Source organism: Hypanus sabinus, chromosome 12 (genome assembly GCF_030144855.1).
Source record: "Hypanus sabinus isolate sHypSab1 chromosome 12, sHypSab1.hap1, whole genome shotgun sequence".
In the NCBI taxonomy this organism is placed as follows: domain Eukaryota; kingdom Metazoa; phylum Chordata; class Chondrichthyes; order Myliobatiformes; family Dasyatidae; genus Hypanus; species Hypanus sabinus.
The window spans coordinates 16,938,765-16,960,034 of NC_082717.1; the positions used below are offsets into that span (position 1 = coordinate 16,938,765).

At 44.3% G+C, this 21,270-nt stretch overlaps 1 protein-coding gene across 1 annotated transcript in view; it reads left to right on the forward strand.

Annotated features, from left to right (window-relative positions):
* The window catches only part of LOC132402451 (inactive phospholipase D5-like), a 172,018-nt gene that overhangs the window by 115,952 nt on the left and 34,796 nt on the right, over nt 1-21,270 (forward strand). The window contains exons 8-9 of the mRNA XM_059985301.1: nt 734-899; nt 20,627-20,723. Of these exons, the coding sequence (XP_059841284.1) occupies nt 734-899; nt 20,627-20,723 (263 nt within the window). The remainder of the gene's footprint in view (nt 1-733; nt 900-20,626; nt 20,724-21,270) is intronic.

Sequence of the window (21,270 nt, forward strand, 5' to 3'; positions counted from 1 at the left end):
GATGAAATGGCAGAGCAGACTTGATGGGCCAAATGGCCTAATTCTGCTCCTGTATCTTATGGTCTTACGAATTGGAGAGCATCCCTTATAAAACTGGATATGCTAAGATTATTTCTCCTGGAGCAAAGAAGGCTGAGAGGTGACCATATGGGAATTTATAAAATTACATGGGATATAGATAAGGTGGATGAACATTAGCTTTTCCCCGGGATTGGGGAATCTAAAGCTAGGAAAGATTTAAAGCAGGGGTTCCTAACCTCTTCTATGCGATGGGACCTTACAGAGGGGTGCATGAACCCCAGGTTGGGAATCTCTGATTTAAAGGGAATCTCAGGAGCAATTTATTTCCCACAGAGACTGGTGCCTATATGCTGCCAGAGGAATTGGTGGTAGAACTACAATGTTTGAAAGACTTTTAAATAGGTTTCTGAATAGTGAGAGTTTGGAGGGATGCGGGTCAGACACAGGCACTGGTTGGCATGGACAAGTTGGGTAAAAGAACCTGTTTCCAAGCTGCATGACTCTTTTAAGGAAAAAAATCCATTGTGATTGGATGGAGGAAATGTTGCTACTGGGTGCAGCTCATAGTTCCATTAAATCCATTGGTTAACCTGTTGAAATCACCAGTCCCGAGGTGCAGCAGGTGAGACATTGACTAAAGCTGGGAACCAAGCTCACCAGAGACAGGATGCATTTGTTCCACTGGGGAAAGCAATAACTGTATTTGTTTCAGGTACTGGCCCACGATAGAGAAAGAGCTGCGAGAAGCTCTCTTCCTGCGTAATGTGAAAGTCCGACTGTTGGTCAGCTGCTGGAAGGAAACGTATGCGCCAATGCTCAACTTTCTGTGGTCCCTCAAAATGTTCTGCATTGAGCCCATCAACTGCAGCTTTGATGTGGTGAGTACAGCTGTCAGCAGTAGTTCCTGTTCCCTTGAACACGCCTAACAGTTAGTGCCAAGTGGCTGACAACCATCCCTGCAGCTCTTTCAGCCCCAGGCAAGTTGTTACAAGTCCTAAAACTGTTTGTTAGTTTACTGCCAAATAATTACTCAGTTAAGGACGCTAAATCATGTTTCTCATGACAAAGAAAGGAGCCAAACAGCCTACAGAGTCTATGCAGGTACTCTGAGTAATCCGATAAATCCCTTTTCCCTCTGTAACCTTTTGTGTTTTTATGTTGATGTTAGAGATTGCAGATGCTGGAATACAGAGCAACAAATTGCTGGAGGACCTTTCATGAAGGATTTTGACCCAAACACCCAAACAAACAGACAGACAGACACAAACACCCAGACAGACAGATAGACAGACACACACATGCATGAATGGATTTACAGAAACACACAGTCTCTCTCTCTCTCTCTCTCTCTCTCTCTCTCTCTCTCTCTCTCATTATTTTAAACATCAATACAGTAGTTTCGTTATTTTACTTTGAGACTATTGAATTCGCTAATAAATTCAATTGTGCTCAGAATTGATGGCAATTGAATTTTTTCTCTCCTTCATTTCTCCAAGCCTTGGGATTAATAATCTAATTATAGAACTACAATGTTGCCAGTAACAGTTTTCAGCCAACATTTATGATGTGAATGGAATCTAGTTATCTTGGTTTTTCATCACCCAAGCAAGGTTTGATAGCTCAGGTGGAAATCTATTCTGATATGATGAGGATGGGAATTGGTAATTTTAAAATGTCATGTCTAGTGTTATGTAGATGCTGGTGAATATGATGAAGACACAGGAGACAGATGCTGGAATCTGGAGCAACACTCCAATTACTGGAAGAACTCACTGAGTTGGGTATCATTTTATGTAGAGAAATGGACAGTCATTGTTTCGGAATGAAATCCATCATCTGTCCATTTTCCACCATGGATGTTGCTGATCTGCTGAGTTCATCCAACACTTTCTGTATGTCTAGTAAAGCAGATACCTGTTTTGCATCTCTGCCAAATATAGTTAGAGTGATGGAGGAGTAATGTGGTGTCAACCAAGTGGAGCTGATCTTTCAATGGGGACTAAATAAAGGTTAAGAGACCCTTACATCACAGCAGGATGGTGGGTGGAGATGTGATATCTGGACTGCAAGACCAAATGCACTGAATGGATCTAGTTAATGGAGTCTTTATGGTCCATGAGTCAGCAAAAAAGTGGTATGGACTCATCTGACCACAAAGGGATCACATACTATGACAAACCTCTTCTAAAGGAGTGGAGATAAGATTAAGAGCATGTGACAGAGTTAATACAAGGTAAACATGATACAGGAGTTCTGCTCTTCAATGGGTTCCTTCAGGTTGCCATACCTGTGAGAGGTAGTAGGGACAAGCTCTCACTACCTATTCAATGTTCCCAAAGGCGTATATCTCTAATAGCCTCTGACAAGCAAGTCCAGCTCCTGGCCTTCACATGTGGCTAAGCTTGGTGGAACCATTTCTACTGACAGGAGAAGGGGCAAAGGTGGGTTCCTGGTGCCTTAAAATCAGTCACTTCGGGCAGATGGGACTCATCAGCCACGTTTGGCAGCTCATCTAGGAGAAGGAAAACTGATCTCAAACCATCACTGCCTTGTCGTTACCACGTGGGGAAGGGTTTGGGAGTAAACCACAAAGGGAAAATCTGGAGCTAGAGTCCCTAAAGTAGACTGGTGTTGAGTTCAATGCTGACTGGCAACTCCTGTGATGCTGCTAGTACCAAACTGTATCAGTCTCTGCCGTTCCTTTGGGTTCATCAGCTATGTGGAGAGGGGGAGCCTGCCACATGGGTAACAGCTTGTTCCCCTTATTGTACTGCCCTATCTTGTGTACTGGCTTGCATATCGCATAGAAAACAAGGACGCAATAACCATGGAGGGCCTAAACTCTTCAATGGATTATGGATGGTCTGTTTTCAGTAATGGAGAGTCATAAAAGATGTACAATTAAATTCTATAGGGCATGGCATTAAGGTAAGAGGGGTGGTTGGGGGTGTGGAAGGGTGAGTTAGTGGGTGTCGATCAGCCTTACTGCTTGGGGAAAGTAATGGCTTTTGAGTCTGGTGGTCCTGGCGTAGATGCTACGTAGCCTCCTCCTTGATGGGAGTGTGAGAAGCAGGCCTTGAGCAGGGTGGGTGGGATCCTTTATAATGTTACTAGCCCTTTCCTGGCACCTTTCTGCATTATGTTCTTGATATGCATGAAATGGAGGGATATGAATCACATGCAGAAGGGATTAGTTTAATTTGGCATTGTGGGCCGAATGGCCTTTTCCTGTGTGGTACAGTTATATATTCTAAGTATCCAGAAATGTACCAAATCAACAGATAAATTCTGCATAGAAAAATAGCAAAGTCACTCATGGACTTTGCATAATGTCACAATGACATACTAACTAGCTTCGGCAATTGACTTCATATGGTAACTCGGATTTCCTCTCCTGGACAAATATCCAGCTGCCTGAAGATTTCAGCCGGCAGCCAGAGATTTTCCGCTTGGGTCATCAGAACCATTAGGTTCACGAAGTGTGAAGAAGGAAATCTGCTATCGGTCTCTAGTGTGGCTTCCAGTGGATTTCAGGCCCATCAGTGTGATTCATTGACAATGGGCTAACAAGATGCTCAGTTCACGGGCAATTGAGGAGTAAGCTTACTTGGAAAGCAACAGTGACTCCAAGTCATCTGTCTCCCCCACCTCTCCGCAGGCATGCTTCACTTGCAATATGCCATGCTTCAAACGACTTGTGCTGATTCTAGTTCCAGAGAAATATACGTAATCTGCAGTTGGACAAGTCAACACTGTCTCTGTCCAATTCTCCCATATTGTTGTCCCTAGGCAGAAGAAATGTGCACACACCCTCCCCCACGACCAAGCCACCCCCAGGTGACTGCATAAAACTGCCACAGCTAACTTAATTTAGAAAGGGAATTATTTCTATCTTAAAAGCTTCCTAATGTGTTACTGTCATGTTACCACTGGTTATTAATTGATTACCTCCATAAAGTTGTAAACATAGGCCTCATAAAACTGCATTAAATTATATTGGAAATGTGAGTTTAAAAAATGGTTGTTTGCCAGGGCAGCAAACCTGCGAACTCTCTACTGTAAATCTGCTGGTGTATTTAAGAGTTTAATTGAGGAGCAATTGATGTCTTTAACTCACTCTGATCATTAATGGTGTCATGTTCTCCTTGTCTAAAACCTTTCCAAAAAAATTATTACAAGAGGAAAATGTAATATTTTCTTTTGATCGTAATTCTGAAATGGGAAGATTCATATGATCTCATTAAAACTGCATAAAAAATAACTCAAAATCTCACCCTTTGATCGTTACTTTGAGACAGGAGACTGCAAAATAAAGGTTGAGTCTGAAGCCTTGAGCTCATAATCCTGCCTATGCACTGTGTTACTGAGTGCTACGCAGTTGGAGGTGCCATTTTTATGAGGCTTTAAGCCAAAGTCTGCTCTGTCCTCTCAAATGCATATAAAGGATACCTGTGGTGTTATCTAAAAACAGTAAAAGAGTGCTGACCTAAAGACGACATTGAACGGAAAGTAAATTAACTGATCAAGATTTCATTGCGTGTAAAAAAAAATTGTAGGGTACAACTCGTCCATTGTCTTTCCCAACTTAACCAGCCATGACTATACTCCAAAATTACAGCACTGGCTTTAAAGTCTAAATTCAGAAGCTCCCTTGCTAAAATATTATGAAATCGTGTTACTTAAGACTGCTTCAAATTATCCCCTTTATCAATTGAACAATCTGTCTGTACTAAATGTAGAAAATGCATTCATTCTGTTTCACCCTCTGTGGCCCTTAATTAAGCAACACAGCACAGAATGAGTATTAAGTCTGCTCCTATGCCAAGTATGCAGATTTACTGATTAACTTTTATTTCTTGACATTCAGGTTTTGATGGTGGCTAATTAGACTTTGAAACAGCATTAGACCTGCCGCTATCCAATTTTTTTTAAATTTTCATCTGAAAGAGATTTTTGAGGTGAAATTCATCCCTGATCAGGATGCTAAATGAACCTAATAGTCATGTAGAGTTCTGTCTACACCCCGCCACCCAAGCTGTGGCAGAGATGCATCTCTTCCCAAGGAGGTGTAAGGCATTCCTTCCCTCTGCTCGCCTGCAAGTCACCCTAGCGCAAGGTGTAGCACTTGCTTAGTCCCCGATTAGGGTCACATAAAGCCATAGCAGCAGCTGGTGGATGATCGTATGAGCAGCTGGTGCATATCACAAGTCCGGGTTATGTGACCACTGACGCCAGGCAGGCAGTCTCTGCTGAGTATTGATGATGGCTGGGGTCACCCATCTTATAAAGACACTGCCCAGAAGAAGGCAATGTCAAACCACTTCTGTAGAAAAATTTGCCAAGAACAATTGTGGTCATGACAAGACCATGATCACTTGTGTATTATGACATGGCACATAATGAACGAACACGTCATGTACGCTTAGTGTACTAAACTTACAAAATTCCTTGATTTCAGCAGGATGCCAACTTGGAGGACTCATCCAGCGAGGTCATGTGAGTTGAACTCAGGAATAGGAGAACTGCAGTCATGGTGGTTGGGATCATACAACAGGCCTCTCAATAGCCAGCTGGAGCTAAAGGAGCAGAGATCATGGAAAGTTGTGAAACCAGCAGAACTGTTGTGTTGATGTTCACATCTGTTATATTGACTAACTTAGTTCTAGAGGCTGAGGCTGTTTTCTTTGGAGCAAAGCAAGCTGAAGGTTGACCGTAGACATAAGAGATTCTGAAGATAATGGAATTCTGGAGCAACACACACAAAATGCTGGAGGAACTCAGCAGGTCAGGCAGCATCTATAGAGGGAAATAAACAGTTGATGTTTCAGACTGAGACCCTACATCAGGACTATATAGAGGTGGGGCGACACAATTACGTAATGGTTAGTACAACACTTTACAGTACCAGCAGCTCGGTTTCAATTCCTGCCGCTGCCTGTAAGGAGGTTGTATCTTCTCCCCGTGGCCATGTGGGTTTCCTCCAGATTCTCCTGTTTCCTCCCACTGTCCAAAGACGTGCCTGTCATCGGTCATTGTAAATTGTCCCAAGATTAGGCTTGGATTAAAATCAGTGAATTGCTGGGCGGCCTGGCTCTAAGAGCTCGAAGGTCCTATTTCCTGCTGTATCTGAATAAATAGATAGATAAATAGGATAGAAAATAAAAAAAACATGATGCACTAGATAATGTAAATGGTCACATTTTTTTCCCAAGGGTCAGGGAAGGTAAGAGGAGAAAGGTTTAAAGGGGACCTGAGGGTGGTGGATATTTGGAAAGTGGTAGGGGCAGGTACAGGCTCAACACTTAAAGGCCATTGGACAGGAAAGGTGGAGAGGAATGTGGGCCAGATACCGGCAAATTGGACTAGCTTTGGAAGGGCCTTCTAGGTTACAGACAAGTTAGGCCTTGGGCCTTTTCCAGTGCTGTAAACATTAATGAATCATTGCATGAGTCTTTTAGAGGCCAACTGGCTAGAGTTCAGAATCAGCATGTCCCTGCAAATTAAGATGGCAAAGTTCAGAAACCTTGGATGACAAAAGATATTCTAAGTTCAGTCAAAAATACAAAAAAAACACATATATGGTTTAGGAGGCTGAAATCAGACATTGACCTGGAGTAATGAAAAGGAAGCTGGAAAGGATTTAAACAAGGAATTAGGTAGACTGAAAGGGATCGTGAAATGTTTTTTTCAAAGAGAGTCCTCAGGAAATTTTTTTATGGATGTAGGTGCATGAATGTGTTGAGCCAGAGTAAGTGGGTGAGGACCCTAATGAGTATTTTACATCAGTATTCACCAAGGAAAAATGCATGGATGATAGTGAGATTGGGGAGTGGTGGGAATAAAGCAAGCCTTTGGTTGGCTGCTAATGATTAGTAATGTTCCACAGAGGTCTGTGTTGGGACCAATTCTTTTTATGTTATATGTTGATGATTTGATAATGAAATGGGCTGGCTTTACTGCAGATGATATGAAGATAGGTGGAGGGGCAAATAGTTTTGAGGAAGTACAGAGGCTACAGAAGGACTTAGAGAATGGACAAAGAAATGGCAGATGGAACATAGTGTTGGGGAGTGTAAGGTAATGCACTTTGGTAGAAGAAATGAAAGGGTTGACTATTTTCTAAATGGAAAGAAAATTCAAAAAGCTGAGTCGCAACGGAACTTGGGAGTCCTTGTGCAGAATTACCTAAAGAATAATTTTCAGGTTGAGTCAGTGGTGAGAAAGGCAATTGCAATCTCAGCATTCATTTCAAGAGGATGAGAATATAAAAGCAAGGATGTAATGTTGGAACTTTATAAAGCACTGGTGAGGCCTCACTTGGAGTAGTTTGAGCAGTGTTGGTCCCATTAGAAAGGATGTGCTGAAACTGGAGAGGGTTCAAAGGAGGTTCATGAAAATGATTCCAGGATTGAATGTCTTGTCATTTGAAGCGCATTTGATGGTTCTGGGCCTGTATTCACTTGAATTCAGAAGAATGAGGAGTGATCTCATTGAAACCTATCAAATGGCGAAAGGCCTTAAAAGAGTGGATATGGAGAGGATGTTTCCTGTGGTAGGAGAGTCCAAGACCAGAGGACAGAGCCTCAGAATAGAGGGGTGTCCTTTTAGAATAAAGATGAGGAATCTTTGACCCAGACAGCTGTGGAGGCCAGATCTTTATGTATATTTAAGCCAGAGATTGATAGATTCTTGATTGGTCAGGGCACGAATGGATACAGAGAGAAGGCAGGAGATTGGGGCTGAGAGGAAAATTAGATGAGCCATGATGAAATGGTAGAGGAGACTTGATGGGCCAAATAGCCTAATTTTGCTCCAATATCTTATAGTCTTATGGCCTAATAGCCCATGGATGTACTGGCACAGCCCACAAGTGGTGCCAGGCTTCTGGCATCCACATAACTTAGTAGCCGTAACCTGTACATCTTTGGAATGTGGGAGGAAACCAGAACACCCAGAGGAAACCCACATTGTCACAGAGGGAGCATACAAACTCCTTACAGACATCCGCAGGAGCTGAACTCTGATCTTCCCATCACTGGTGCTGTAATATGCTATAGTTGACTTGGCTATAGAAGAATAATGGATGATTGGAAGAAAATTTCTCTGAGGACTGTGATGGTCCACAAGTAAAAGTGCTCTGTTGTTTGTGAAATATATATAATTATATACAACTTAGGCTACCTACATTTTTATTTGTGTTGTTTGTTTTATATACAGTGGTTATTAGGGTTCCGTACATTTTGTCCCATTTAGCTGAAGTTTCACGGAAGCCATTTAAAAGGTATGAAAAAGACAACGAGTAAAAAATTATGTATTTAAATGAAATATGGGACTAATTAGACCACTACCAATACAATTGCAGTACTCTAAAACTGTGTGTTGGTTCCTAATAGTTATCGATGGAAAAATTCATCCAAGTCATATTCTTTTGATTGTAAATGAAAAAAAAATCAGTGTGGAAGCCTAATGCATATAACGGACTGCCTTCATACAATACTGTTGATGATTGCATCCTCTAAATCTTCGTTTTCATTGTAACATTCTAGGTGATTGCAGATACAAATCACTCACATTTGATTCTGGCATGCACCCTGGATGCCCTTGTGTCTCTATTCAACAAAAGGCTGAAAGATAATTTTAAACAAAAGTGCTCCTCCCACCTTCACTGAAAAGTTGAAATAAATTCAAAATAAGTTCAGAATAAAATACAGGTGCAATGTGACTCATGGCAACAAGAGAATTTACAGGGAGTTGGAAATTTAGCAGAAGCATGGGATCCAAGTGGACATTGCTTTGTGGATCCAGAACTGGCTTGCCCACAGAAGGCAAAGAGTGGTTGTAGACGGGTCATATTCTGTGCGGAGGTCGGTCACCAGTGGGGCGCCACAGGGATCTGTTCTGGGACCCTTACTCTTCGTGATTTTTATAAATGACCTGGATGAGGAAGTGGAGGGATGGGTTCGTAAGTTTGCTGATGACACAAAGGTTGGGTGTGTTGTGGATAGTGTGAAGGATGTCAAAGGTTACAGCGGGACAATGAAAGGATGCAAAATTGGGCTGAAAAGTGCCAGATGGAGTTCAACCTGGATAAGTGTGAAGTGGTTCATTTTGGGAGGTCAAATGTGATGGCAGAAAATAGTATTAATGGTATGACTCTTGGCAGTGTGGAGGATCAGAGGGATCTTGGGGTCTGAGTCCATAGGATGCTCAAAGCAGCTGCACAGGTTGACTCTGTGGTTAAGAAGGCATATGGTGTATTGGCCTTCATCAATCATGGAATTGAATTTAGGAGCTGAGAGGTAATGTTGCAGCTATGTAGGGCCCTGGTCAGACCCCACTTGGAGTACTGTGCTCAATTCTGGTCGCCTCACTAAAGGAAGGATGTGGAAGCCATAGAAAGGGTGCAGAGGAGATTTACAAGGATGTTGCTTGGATTGGGAAGCATGGCTTATGAAAACAGGTTGAGTGAACTCGGCCTTTTCTCCTTGGAGCGAAGGAGGATGAGAGGTGACCTGATAGAGGTGTATACGATGATGAGAGGCATTGATTGTGTGGATGGTCAGAGGCTTTTTCCCAGGGCTAAAATGGTTGCCACAAGAGGACACAGTTTCAATGTGCTGGGGAGTGGGTACAGAGGAGATGTCAGGGGTAAGTTTTTTTACGCAGAGAGTTGTGAGTGCGTGGAATGGGCTGCCGGCAATGGTGGTGATGACGGATACATTAGCCTCTTTTAAGAGGCTTTTAGACAGGTACATGGAGCTTAGTAAAGTAGAGGGCTATAGGTAAGCCTAGTAATTTCTGAGGTAGGGACATGTTTGGCACAACTTTGTGGGCCGAAGGGCCTGTATTGTGCTGTAGGTTTTCTATGTTTCTAAGTAAGATTCTTCTCTATGAGTCAATCTCTCCCAAATTTTGCTTGGGGTGATATGGTGGAAAAACAGCAGAATCTTTGTGGAAGATCCAGTTATTGGCATGGTTGTCATGCAGTTTGTAGAAGATAATAGTATTAAAGCTTTAGGGAGTTTGACTGCACTCAATCAGTGAGCAGAAGCTTGTGTTGCAACGAATGAGGCGAACCCAAGTGCAGAACACCGGCACGGAGATTTAGTTAGGATGCAGATGCGGACGTGAGCGTTGGAACAGCAAACAAGAGGGAGAGCAGGAAGGCAGGAGACAGGTGGGATCTTATCTTGACATGGAGAGACTGGGTTTCACAGGTAAACCTCGGAACTGGAGTAGAACTTAGAAAACTGACCTTGATATGGAGAGACTGAGTTTCACAGATAAATCTCGGTACTGAAGCAAAACTTAGGACACACAGTCCTAAGAGGCCAGGAAGCGTTAATTACCACTCTGGCAAAACGAATGATCTGGCAACTAGTGGGTGCAAAGCCGGGTTCCTTATGCTGTAGGTCTTGATGAGAACCAGATGTGCCATCATCAAAGGGAATTAGGAGGAAATGGGGAATTAATGGACAGAACCATGGCACAATCAAAGGGAATTAGGAGGAAATGGGGAATTAATGGACAGAACCATGGCACAATCAAAGGGAATTAGGAGGAAATGGGGAATTAATGGACAGAACCATGGCACAATCAAAGGGAATTAGGAGTGAGTAAATGGGGAATTAATGGTTGGGACCGTGACAGTAAACCCCCCCCCCCCCACCAATGGGAGCCTCCAGGTGAACCACCAGGCTTGTCCGGATTATCTAGATGGATATCTCGGATGAGGGAAGGGTCCAGGATGAAGGAGTGGGGAATCCAGGTGCACTCCTCAGGGCCGTATCCATCCCAATCGACCAGGTTCTGGAGACCCCTGCCTCAGCGGCGCACATCCAGTATTTGCCGGACAGTGTCCGCTGGGTAGTTGTCAATGATCTGGGCGGGTGGAGGAGGTTCAGCAGATGGGCACAAAGGGCTGACAGACACAGGTTTCAATTGGGAGACATGGAACATGGGATAAATGTGCATGGACCTGGCAGTTTGAGTCTGACCACCAAGGGGTTGATGATACACTCAATCTCAAATGGTCCCAGGTAGTGAGGGGCAAGTTTCTTGGGTTCATTCTTGAGGGGGATGTCTTTTGAAGAGAGCCAAACCTTCTGCCCAGACTGATAATTTGGTGCAGGAATTCGATGGCGATCAGCAATCCTCTGGTTGCGGTTGGCTGAGCGGAGCAGGGCTGCGCGCGCATCCTTCCAGATCTTGTGACACTGGCGGAGATGGGCCTGAACAGAAGGCACAGCAACATCATCTCCATGTGCAGGAAACAGAGCGGTTTGGTAACTGAGGGAACATTCGAAGGGAGACTTTTTGGTGGTGGTGCTGACCAGGGAGTTATGGGCCTACTCCGCCCAGGTGAGAGGGGTGCTCCAGGATGACGGGTTGTTGGTGGTTATGCAGCGCAGTGCTGCTTCCAAATCCTGGTTTGCTCGTTCTGTTTGACCGTTAGTCTGCGGTTGGAAGCTGGAAGACAGACTTACTGAGGGTCCAAGGGCTTCACTAAAGGATCTCCAGACTTGAGAGATGAATTGGGGGCCCTGGTCAGAAACAATGTCAAAGGGAATTCCATGAAGGTGGAAGACATGATGAACAAAGAGGTCAGCTGTTTCACGGGCTGTGGAGAGTTTGGGAAGGGCTACGAAGTGCACAGCTTGGAGAAGCGGTCCACCACGGTGAGTGTGGCAGTGTTCCCATGTGAAGGGGGTAGTCCGATAACGAAATTCAGCGCAATGTGAGACCAAGGGCGGCTAGGGACAGGTAGGGGACGAAGCAACCCAGCAGGTGATCGGTGGGAGGCTTTTCCACGGGCACATACAAAACAGGCAGAGACGAAGGAATGAATGTCAGCATCCATGGACGGTCACCAGAAATATTTCTTCAGAAGGGACAGAGTCCGATCAATTCCGGGATGGCAGGTGAAATGAGAACTATGCTCCCACTGGAGAACCTGAGACCAAACGAAGTCAGGCACGAAGTGGCAATTGGGAGGTCCATTGCCTGGATCAGGTTGAGTCCATTGGGCCTCTTTGACTATGGATTCGATCTCCCAGGTGAGGGCAGCCACCACACAGGATGGTCTTAGGGTTGGGAAGACCCTCCTCGGAGATGTTTTGACCAGAGAGAGCATCAGGCTTCCTGTTCTTGGAACCAGGACGATAGGTGAGTGTGAATCTGAAATGGCCAAAAAAGTAATGCCCAACAGACTTGGCGGGAATTCAGGCCTGTTTGGTGCTTTGGATGTATGCAAGGTTCTTGTGGTCTGTCCAGACAATGAATCGATGTTCGGTTCCCTCCAGCCAGTGCCTACACTCCTCCAAAGCCAGTTTGATGGCCAGTAACTCCCAGTGCCCCATGTCGTCGTTCCATTTGGCAGGGGATAAACAGCGAGAGAAGAAAGCACAGGGATGGACCTTTTGGTCTGGGCCAGGGTGTTGGGAGAGGACCACTCCCACCCCAGGGTCTGAGGTGTTGACTTCCACAATGAATTGACGAGAGGGGCCAGGTTAGACCAGGATGGGAGCGGAGGTGAAACGCCTCTTCAGCTCCGAGTAGGCTGCGTCTATTTCGGGGGTCCAGTGACAAGGGGTCGCAGGAGAGGTGAGTTGAGTAAGGGGCGCTGCCACCTGGCTGTAATCCCTGATAAAGTGACGATAGAGGTTTGTGAACCCCAGAAATTGCTGTTGCTTGAATGTCATGGGTTTTGGCCACTCCGCCACCACCCGGATATTTTCAGGATCTGCCCTCGCCTGCTCTCAATGATGTACCCCAGGAAACTGACAGAATGGGCATGGAACTTGCACTTCTCTGCCTTAATGAATAGCTTGTTGTCCAAAAGCCTCTGAAGAACCTGACGGACATGGTGGGTGTGTTCCTGAAGACTGCGGGAGAAGATTAAGATGTCGTCCAAGTAAACAAAAATGAAACAGTTAATTAAGTCCCTAAGGACGTCGTTTACCAGGGCTTGGAAGACGGCGGGGGCATTGGTGAGACTGAATTGTATGACCAGATATTTGAAATGACCGAGGGAGGTGTTAAAAGTTGTTTTCCACTCATCTCTCTCTCTTATCCTGACCAGGTGATAGGCATTCTGCAGGTCCAACTTAGAGAAAATGGTGGCTCCGTGAAGGGGCTCTAAGGCAGAGCTGATAAGGGGCAGTGGATACTTATTCTTTATGGTGATGCTATTCAGGCCATGGTAGTCAATGCAGGGGCTCAGTGAGCCGTCTTTCTTCCCCACAAAGAAGAAACCTGCGCCTACAGGGGAAGATGAGGGTCGGATAATGCCCACCATGAGAGAGGTAAGCCTCCATTGCTTCCCTTTCTGGTTGGGACAGATTATACAGCCGACTGGTGGGTAGAGGGGCTCCGGGGAGAAGGTCAATTGCTTAATCGTAAGGGTGATGTGGAGGCAGGGAACGAGCCCCTTGTTTGCTAAACACTTCTCCCAGATCGTGATACTCTACTGGAACCTTGGATAAGATGTGGACAAGGTCACGGTGACCTCCACTGGGGAAAGGGCTGATTGTAGACAGGTGGAGTGACGGAACAAACTGACTTATCTTCCCGGTGGACCAGTCAATGTGGGGATTATGGCGGCTTAGCCAGGGGTACCCAAGAACTATCGGAGCTTGAAGAGAGGGAATTAAATTGAATCATACCTGTTCCCGATGGTTCCTGGAGAGGAGTGACGGGTGGTGTGCAGTGAGTGACTCGGGCCAGTAGTCTACTGTCCAGTGCCCGGGCTTCCTGGGGGGCACTCAATGGCTCCCGAGGAATTCCGGCCCAGAAAGCTAAGTTTTCATCCAAAAGATTTCCCTCAGCACTGGAGTGCACTATTACTAACGGAGGCAGGGACAGTTGGTTGTAATGCATAGTAGCTTGAATCTGCATCCAGGTTTGGGGGATGGAAGGGAATGTGGTCTGGCTCACCACAGTCCCTCTTTCTACTAGTGCCTTCCCTTTTTACCGAAGGGGACAGGTAGCACGGAAGTGGCCGGACTGGACACAATATAGACACTTACCCGCTCTCAATCTCCAGAGTCTTTCTGTGGGGGAAAGGCAGTTCTTTCCCAGCTGCATGGGTTCCTCTCCCAGGGAGGTGGAAAAGGCCGGGCTGGGAGCTACTCTAGGAGCAGGAGGAGGAGAGAGGCTTGTTCTGGCGGGAAACAGTTACGAGTGCCTAAAGTTGGTGGACGCCCAGTTCTTTCTCTGTGGCAATCTCGGAGACGTTTGTCCAACCTGGTGGCTAGGGAGATCAAGGAATCCAGGCTGTCGGTGTCGTCTCTTGCTGCCAACCCGTCTTTCACCATGTCACTGAGACCATTCTGAAATACCCCTTGGAGTGCCTCATCGTTCCACCCCGAGTTGGCCACTAACGTCTGGAACTCCACGAAATATTCAGCAACACTACGTGAGCCCTGGTAGAGAGTGAGTACAGGCTTGGTGGCGTATTTACCACTGACGGGGTGGTCAAAGGTCTTTCTCATTTCCGCGATAAAGGTGGCAAAAGAAGAGCAGATATCCAGATGGTTATCCCAAGCAGCTGTGGCCCACGCTAAGGCACTTCCCCGCAACAACCCCATGATATAAGCAATCTTTGACTTGTCCGTGGAGTACGTGGACAGCTGCTGTTCGAAAACCAAGGAGCACTGAAGAAAGAAGGCCCAGCACTTCCCCAAATCCCCAGCGTAGTGCTCCGGTTCAGGTACGTGAGGCGCTCTCGCAGAGGTGTTGTTGACACGTAAGGGGTTGCCGCTGCAGGCTGTTCGGGCTGGTTAGACCGGGTTCCAGGAATGGATGAGGTAAAATGAGTGGATCGGTCCAACTGGTCACTGATCTTCGTTATGTCAGCAGACAGGGAATGGAGGTTCTCCATGACCTCCCGGAGGAGTTGGTCATGCAGACCCAGTAGGGAACCCTGGCTGGTAAGGGCTTGTTGAAGAGTATTCATATCCACTGCGTCCATAGTGGCCAGATCGTTCTGTTGCAACGAACGAGGTGAACCCAAGCGCAGGACACTGGCACGGAGTTTTAGTTAGGATGCAGGCGCAGGCATGAGCATTGAACAGCAAACAGGAGGGAAAGCAGGAAGGCAGGAGAGGTGCGATCTTGACATGGAGAGACTGGGTTTCACAGGTAAACCTTGGTACTGAAGCAAAACTTAGGACAGACAATCCTAAGTGGCTGGGAAGCATTAATTACCACACTGGCAAAACCAACAATCTGGCAACTAGTGGGTGCAAAGCCGGGTTCTTATGCTTCAGGTCTTGATGAAAACCAGGTGTGCATTCATCAAAGGGAATTAGGAGAAAATGGGGAATTAACAATCGGGACCATGACAGCTTGAGAAGAAGTGGTGATTTCATTTAGTTCCGCAGCTGAAGATGAAAAAAAGTCAGCGCTTCATGGCAGTTTTTTAAATTAATTTTTTTATGTTTCTACACTACAACAGAAAAAAACACCATCAAAGTGTAGCTTTACACAGTGCTAACTGAACGTGTCTAATATACAATTCATAACAATACAGAAAAAGCACCCAAAATGAAATCAGATAAAGCTAGTATCTTCACCACCCTCCCACTACAAAACTCCAAGCCAACCACTACAATATAAAGAAAAGTTAATCACAGCTTTTGTTACCACAGAGCTGTAAATATATAAAAAAAGTGTAATGCCTACTACCTAAACTATAATGGATTTCACATAAAAAAACATCGTAAAACTTAACTGAAAAAATAATCTTAAAGGGTTTGTAGTACAAAAAAAGGATAAACCTCTAATCTAAAGAGGAATTGTGAAAATATTTAAGGCAGTTTTTTTGAGTTGGAATGCGCCCAATCAGTGAGTGGGATTTATTAGAAAGGGTGAATAAAAATAAGGCAGGGGCAAGCAGAGTGGCCATTGTGTGAGTGGGTCAGTGTTGGAATGGCTTTGGCCATCAAGCTTGGGCAAGGTAAGTATTTGGTGAGATTCTTTATTCTTCATTCATTGTCTGTTTGGGCAGTTAGTGCAGTGAGAATGGCTCCGGGGCAATGTTTTGTTCTGTGTGTGAGATGTGCGGGTAGATTGGTAAAATTGGGTTGTTGCTGGGTTTTTATGATGCCACTTTTTAGAGCAGCTTGTTGTTGAGCCCACAAGGGGATCTGCTATTCTGGACTGGGTGTAGGCAAATAACTGGAATTCATTGGAGACCGTTGGGTAAAGGAACTCCCAAGCAACAGTGATCATAGTATGATAGAATTCACCCTGCAATTTGAGCAGGAGAAGCTAAAGTTAGATGTATCAGTATTACAGTGGGGTAATGGGAATTAGAGATATGAGGGAAGAACTGGCCAAAATTGATTGGAAGGGAAAACTATCAGGAATGGTGGTGGAGTATCAATGGCTGGTGTTCTGGGAGTAATTTGGAAGGCGATGGATACATATCTCTCAAAGAAGAAGAAGTATTCTAAAGGCAGGATGATACAACTGTGGCTGACAAGAGAAGTCAAAGCCAATATAAAAGAGAGGCCAAATAATAGAGCAAAAATTATTGGGAAGTTCAAGGATTGGCAAATTTTAAAAACCAACAGAAGGCAACCAAAAATGTCAAAAGATGTAATACAAAGGTAAGCGAGCCAACAATATTAAAGCAGATATAAAAAGTTTCTTCAGAAGTGTAAAAGAGAGATGGGAGTAAATATTGACCCACTGGAGAAAGATGCTGGAGAGGTAGTAATGGGGGAGCAAGAAAATGGCGGGTGAACTGAATAAGTAGTTTGCATCAGTCTATACTGTAGAGCACATAGCAGTATGCTGGAAGTTTGAGAGCCTCGGGACAGAAGTGAACGAAGTTGCCATTACTAGGGAAGAACGTGTTTGGAAAACTGAAAGGTCTGAAGGTAGACCAAACAGTCTACACCCCAGGGTTCTGAAAGAGGTGGCTTGAGAAATTATGGAGTAATTAGTAATGATTCTATAAGAATCAATAGATTCTGGCATGGTTCCATAGGACTGGAAATTTGTAAATGTCACTCCACTCCTGAAGAAAGGAAATTATAGGCCAGTTAGTCTGACCTCAGTGGTTGGGAAGATGGAGTTGATTGTTAAGGGTGTGGTTGAGGGGTACTTGGAGGCTCGTGATAAAATAGGCCAAAGCCAGCATAGTTTCTTCAAGGGAAAATCTTGCCTGACAAATCTGTTGGAATTCTTTGAAGAAATACCAAGCAGGATAGACAAAGGAGAATTGGTTGATGCTGTGTACTTGGATTTTCAGTTTGATTTTTACCTGGTGTCACCCATGAGACTGCTTAACAAGTTATAAGCCCATGGTTTAACAGAAAAGATACTAGCATGGATAGAGCATTGGCTGAGTGGCAGGAAGCAAAGAGTGGGAATAAAGTGAGCCTTTGTTTGTTTGCCAGTGACTAGTGGTGTTCCATGGGTATCTGTATTGGGACTGATTCTTCTTACATTGTATGTCAATGATTTGAATGATTGAATTAGTGGCTTTGTGGCCAAGTTTGAAGACGATATGAAGTTAGGTGAAGATGTAGGTAGTTTTGAGGAAAGAGAGAGGCTACAGAAGGACTTAGACAGATTAGGAAAATGGTCAAAGAAGTGGCAGATGGAATGTAGTGTCAGTAAGTGTATGGTCATGCACTTTGGATTAAGAAATAAAGGCATAGATGTTTTGAAATGGAGAGAAAATTCAAAAATGAGATGTGCAAGGGGCCTTGGGAGTCCTTGTACAGTATTCCTGAAAGGTTAATTTGCAAGTTGAGTCAGTGATGAGGAAGGCAAATCCAATGTTAGCATTCATTTCGAGAGGACTAGAATATAAAAGTAAGGATGTAATGTTGAGACTTAATAAAGCATTGGTGAGGCCTTGTTTGGAGTATTCTAAGCAGTTGTGGGCCCCTTATCTGAAAAAGGATGTGCTGGCATTGGAGATGTTTGAAAAGAGGTTCATATAAATGATTCTGGGATTGAAAGGCTTAACGTATGAGGATTGTTTGATGGCTCTGGGCCTGTATTCACTAAAACTTATTGTATGTTTGAAGGCCTTGAAAGATTGGATGTAGAGAGGATGTTTCTTATGATGGAGGAGTCTAAGGCCAGAGGACACAGGGGTGTCCTTTTAGAATGGAGATGAGGAGGAATTTCTTTAGCCAGAGAGTGGTGAATTTGTAGAATTTGTTGCCACATGCAGCTGTAGAGGCCAAGTCATTGGGTATATTTAAGGCAGAGGTCGATAGAATCTTGATTAGTCAGACCCTGAAGGGATATGGGGAGAAGACAAGAGATTGGGGCTGAGCTGGAAAATATATCAGCTATGATAAAATGGCAGAACAGACTCGATGGGCCAAATGGCCTAGTTCTGCTCCTATATATTATGGTCTTATGGTCTTTTGGAATAGGCTTGAACTTCATCTGAGTAGCTTATGTGAAGGAGATGTGAAATTTTAAGCATCCTATTATTTTTATTACTTAATTTTTCCTAATGACAAAGTAAAATAATTTTTCTATTTAATTATGCATTCTACAGAATCATTTATAAACTTTACTGATTGCATGGCAGGTGAGGGGTTTATTGAAGCAAATAATGAGCATTTGTGTGAATTATTTGCTGTACCATCTACTATAATGCAGCAATTCTTAGAATATTATTCTTTTCGTAAAGGGCATGAAAAAATAACCCAATAAATATTCCGTGGCTGGCACCCGTGTCCAACAAAACATTAACCCTTTGCTGGTTCTCGCCTCCCCATCACGAAGGACACAGCTCCCAATGGAGAGGCTTCATGATTTCATGATTTTGGCTGCTCGTGGAATTTGACCTTGCCCCTCTGTGAGAGTTTGGGGGAATTTTGGCCATTCCATTCTGGATCAAAATTCATGCCCTGAAGTCTATCAGTCTCTCCATTTCAGCCAAGATGATGGATTTCTCTTCCAAGCGAGGGGCACTGGACTAAACCTTATTATCACAGTGATGTTCCCATGAGGCACACATGGCTCTGTGACCATACCATCAATTCTTATTTTATCCCTCCTGCCTCTAACAGAGGCAAACATCTCCCTGCAAGTTAGCTGGGGGTTACTGCCTTCGTTATTTTTAATGCATTCCATCTCCTCCTTTGACTTCAAAACTCTGGCACTTGTTTTCCCCATTGTCAATTGAGTTTATATGCCCTTGATTTAATATCTTCTCATCCTCATCTAAAGTTTGCTGCTGGACATTCCTTTGAGTTCATCATCCTCGTCCAGCAAACCCAGGTCCGTCAGCGCCCTCCAACACATGAGATAGCAACACGCAGACAATATGTTGGCCACTGCCACAAAGCCATAGGTGCAGTCCATTCATGAGAGTACCTTAATCTCAGTCTCATCCTCAGGTATGTCCTGTTGTTTGCAAATCATAATTCCCATTATACTGAATCCTGCAGACTACACCAATTGTGTAACAGAAATATTTTAAAATTTGTTGTGAGTTCTTTTCTGATTCAGGTCAGTACATTTGCACATACTTTCACAAACATTGCACACATGTTAAATCACAAGAAAACACTTTATTAAGACAAGCACAAATGCAATACAGAAAGAAAAACAAATGTTTACAGCAGTAGCAGTACAGAAATCAAAATAATACTTATCATCCACAGATCAACCTGGACTGCAGAATGGCAACAAACTTTCTTGCAGCCTTTTCTTCCTCTCTCTAACTGATTGAAGGATGAGAGGGGATCTGATTGAAACATATAAGATTATTAAAGGATTGGAGACACTAGAGGCAGGAAAAATGTTCCTGATGTTGGAGGAGTCCTGAACCAAAGGCCACAGTTTAAGAATAAGGGGTAGGCCATTTAGAACAGAGTTGAGGGATAACTTTTTTCACCCAGAGAGTTGTGGATCTATGAAATGCTCTGCCTGAGAAGGCAGTGGAGGCCAATTCTCTGGATGCTTTCAAGAAAGAGTTAGATTGAACTCTTAAAAGATAGCGGAGTCAAGGGATATGGGGAGAAGGCAGGAACAGGGTACTGATTATGGATGATCAGCCGTGATCACATTGAATGGCGGTGCTGGCTCAAAGGGCCAAATGGCCTACTCCTGCACCTATTGTCTGTTGATTGGACATACTCTTACTCTCTTGGTGTACTTATCCCTATCATCTTAACACTAGCTCTGGTCATCAGTTAGCCTAAGACAAAACTCTCGCCTGCACAAACAAAGTGCCTCTCTTTATACCCTTCAATCACCTTACACTCGTACTTTCCCAAGCATTCCCATACATTTGGTACCTGCAGTAGCACAATGATCTGTCCTTCCCCATACAAACATGTTTTTCACCATTTTCCACTGTTACGGTTGCAGACTTGTACTCCTATGGTATTCTCAAAACATTGCTGTGCATTGGTTCTCAAAACAATCCCACTGCAAGCTAATATGATTTTGCCTTACAGAATTCCATTTTATTTTAGCAAGGACATGTCTCATCAAATGCCCAAGTGTCTTTACACAAGGGCGTACTATCTTCATTTTTTCCCTTAGCTGCAGAGGTATGAAAAAATTTGCTTGGTTTGCTCGCTATTTTAAGGTTTTGTTCTGTGCTCATCTCTTTCAGAAATATTTTGTAGTTCCACCTTCCGAAGGGGATGAGGTCCTATTTTCCAGCGTTAATCGCAACAAGTACATGGTGACGGATAAAGCAACGTACATCAGTAAGTGGCCAGTCAATATCTTTCCTGGATTTCAGGGTTACTGAGCAAGAGATAACTTGGTGATGATAGAGGAGCAATGACAAACAAGAGAAAACCTGCAGACGCTGGAAATTCAAGCAACACACACAAATGGCAAAGAGTAGAGTCAACATTTCAGGCTGAGACCCTTCAGCAGGACTCGTGAAGGGTCTCAGCCCAAAACGTGGACTATACTCTTTTCCCTAGATGCTGCCTGGCCTGCTGAGTTCCTCCAGCATTTTGTATGGAGGAGCGAAGTCTGCACAGGCTAGGGTTAAGGATGCATACATTTTTTTGCGGGCTGCCTTCTATATAACTGATGCACCATCAATAACTCACTCTGAGACGTAAGGCGAGATATCGGCTTTTATTGACTGAAGAAGGAACCAGCAGTGAGTGACCATCATATTACATCCTGGAGAATGAGGCAGAGGATTAGACCTGAATCGCCTTTATACAGGGGCCTGTGAGAGGAGCCACAGGAGCAGTCAGAAGGGGGCGTGTCCAGACAGGCACATAGTTCACCACA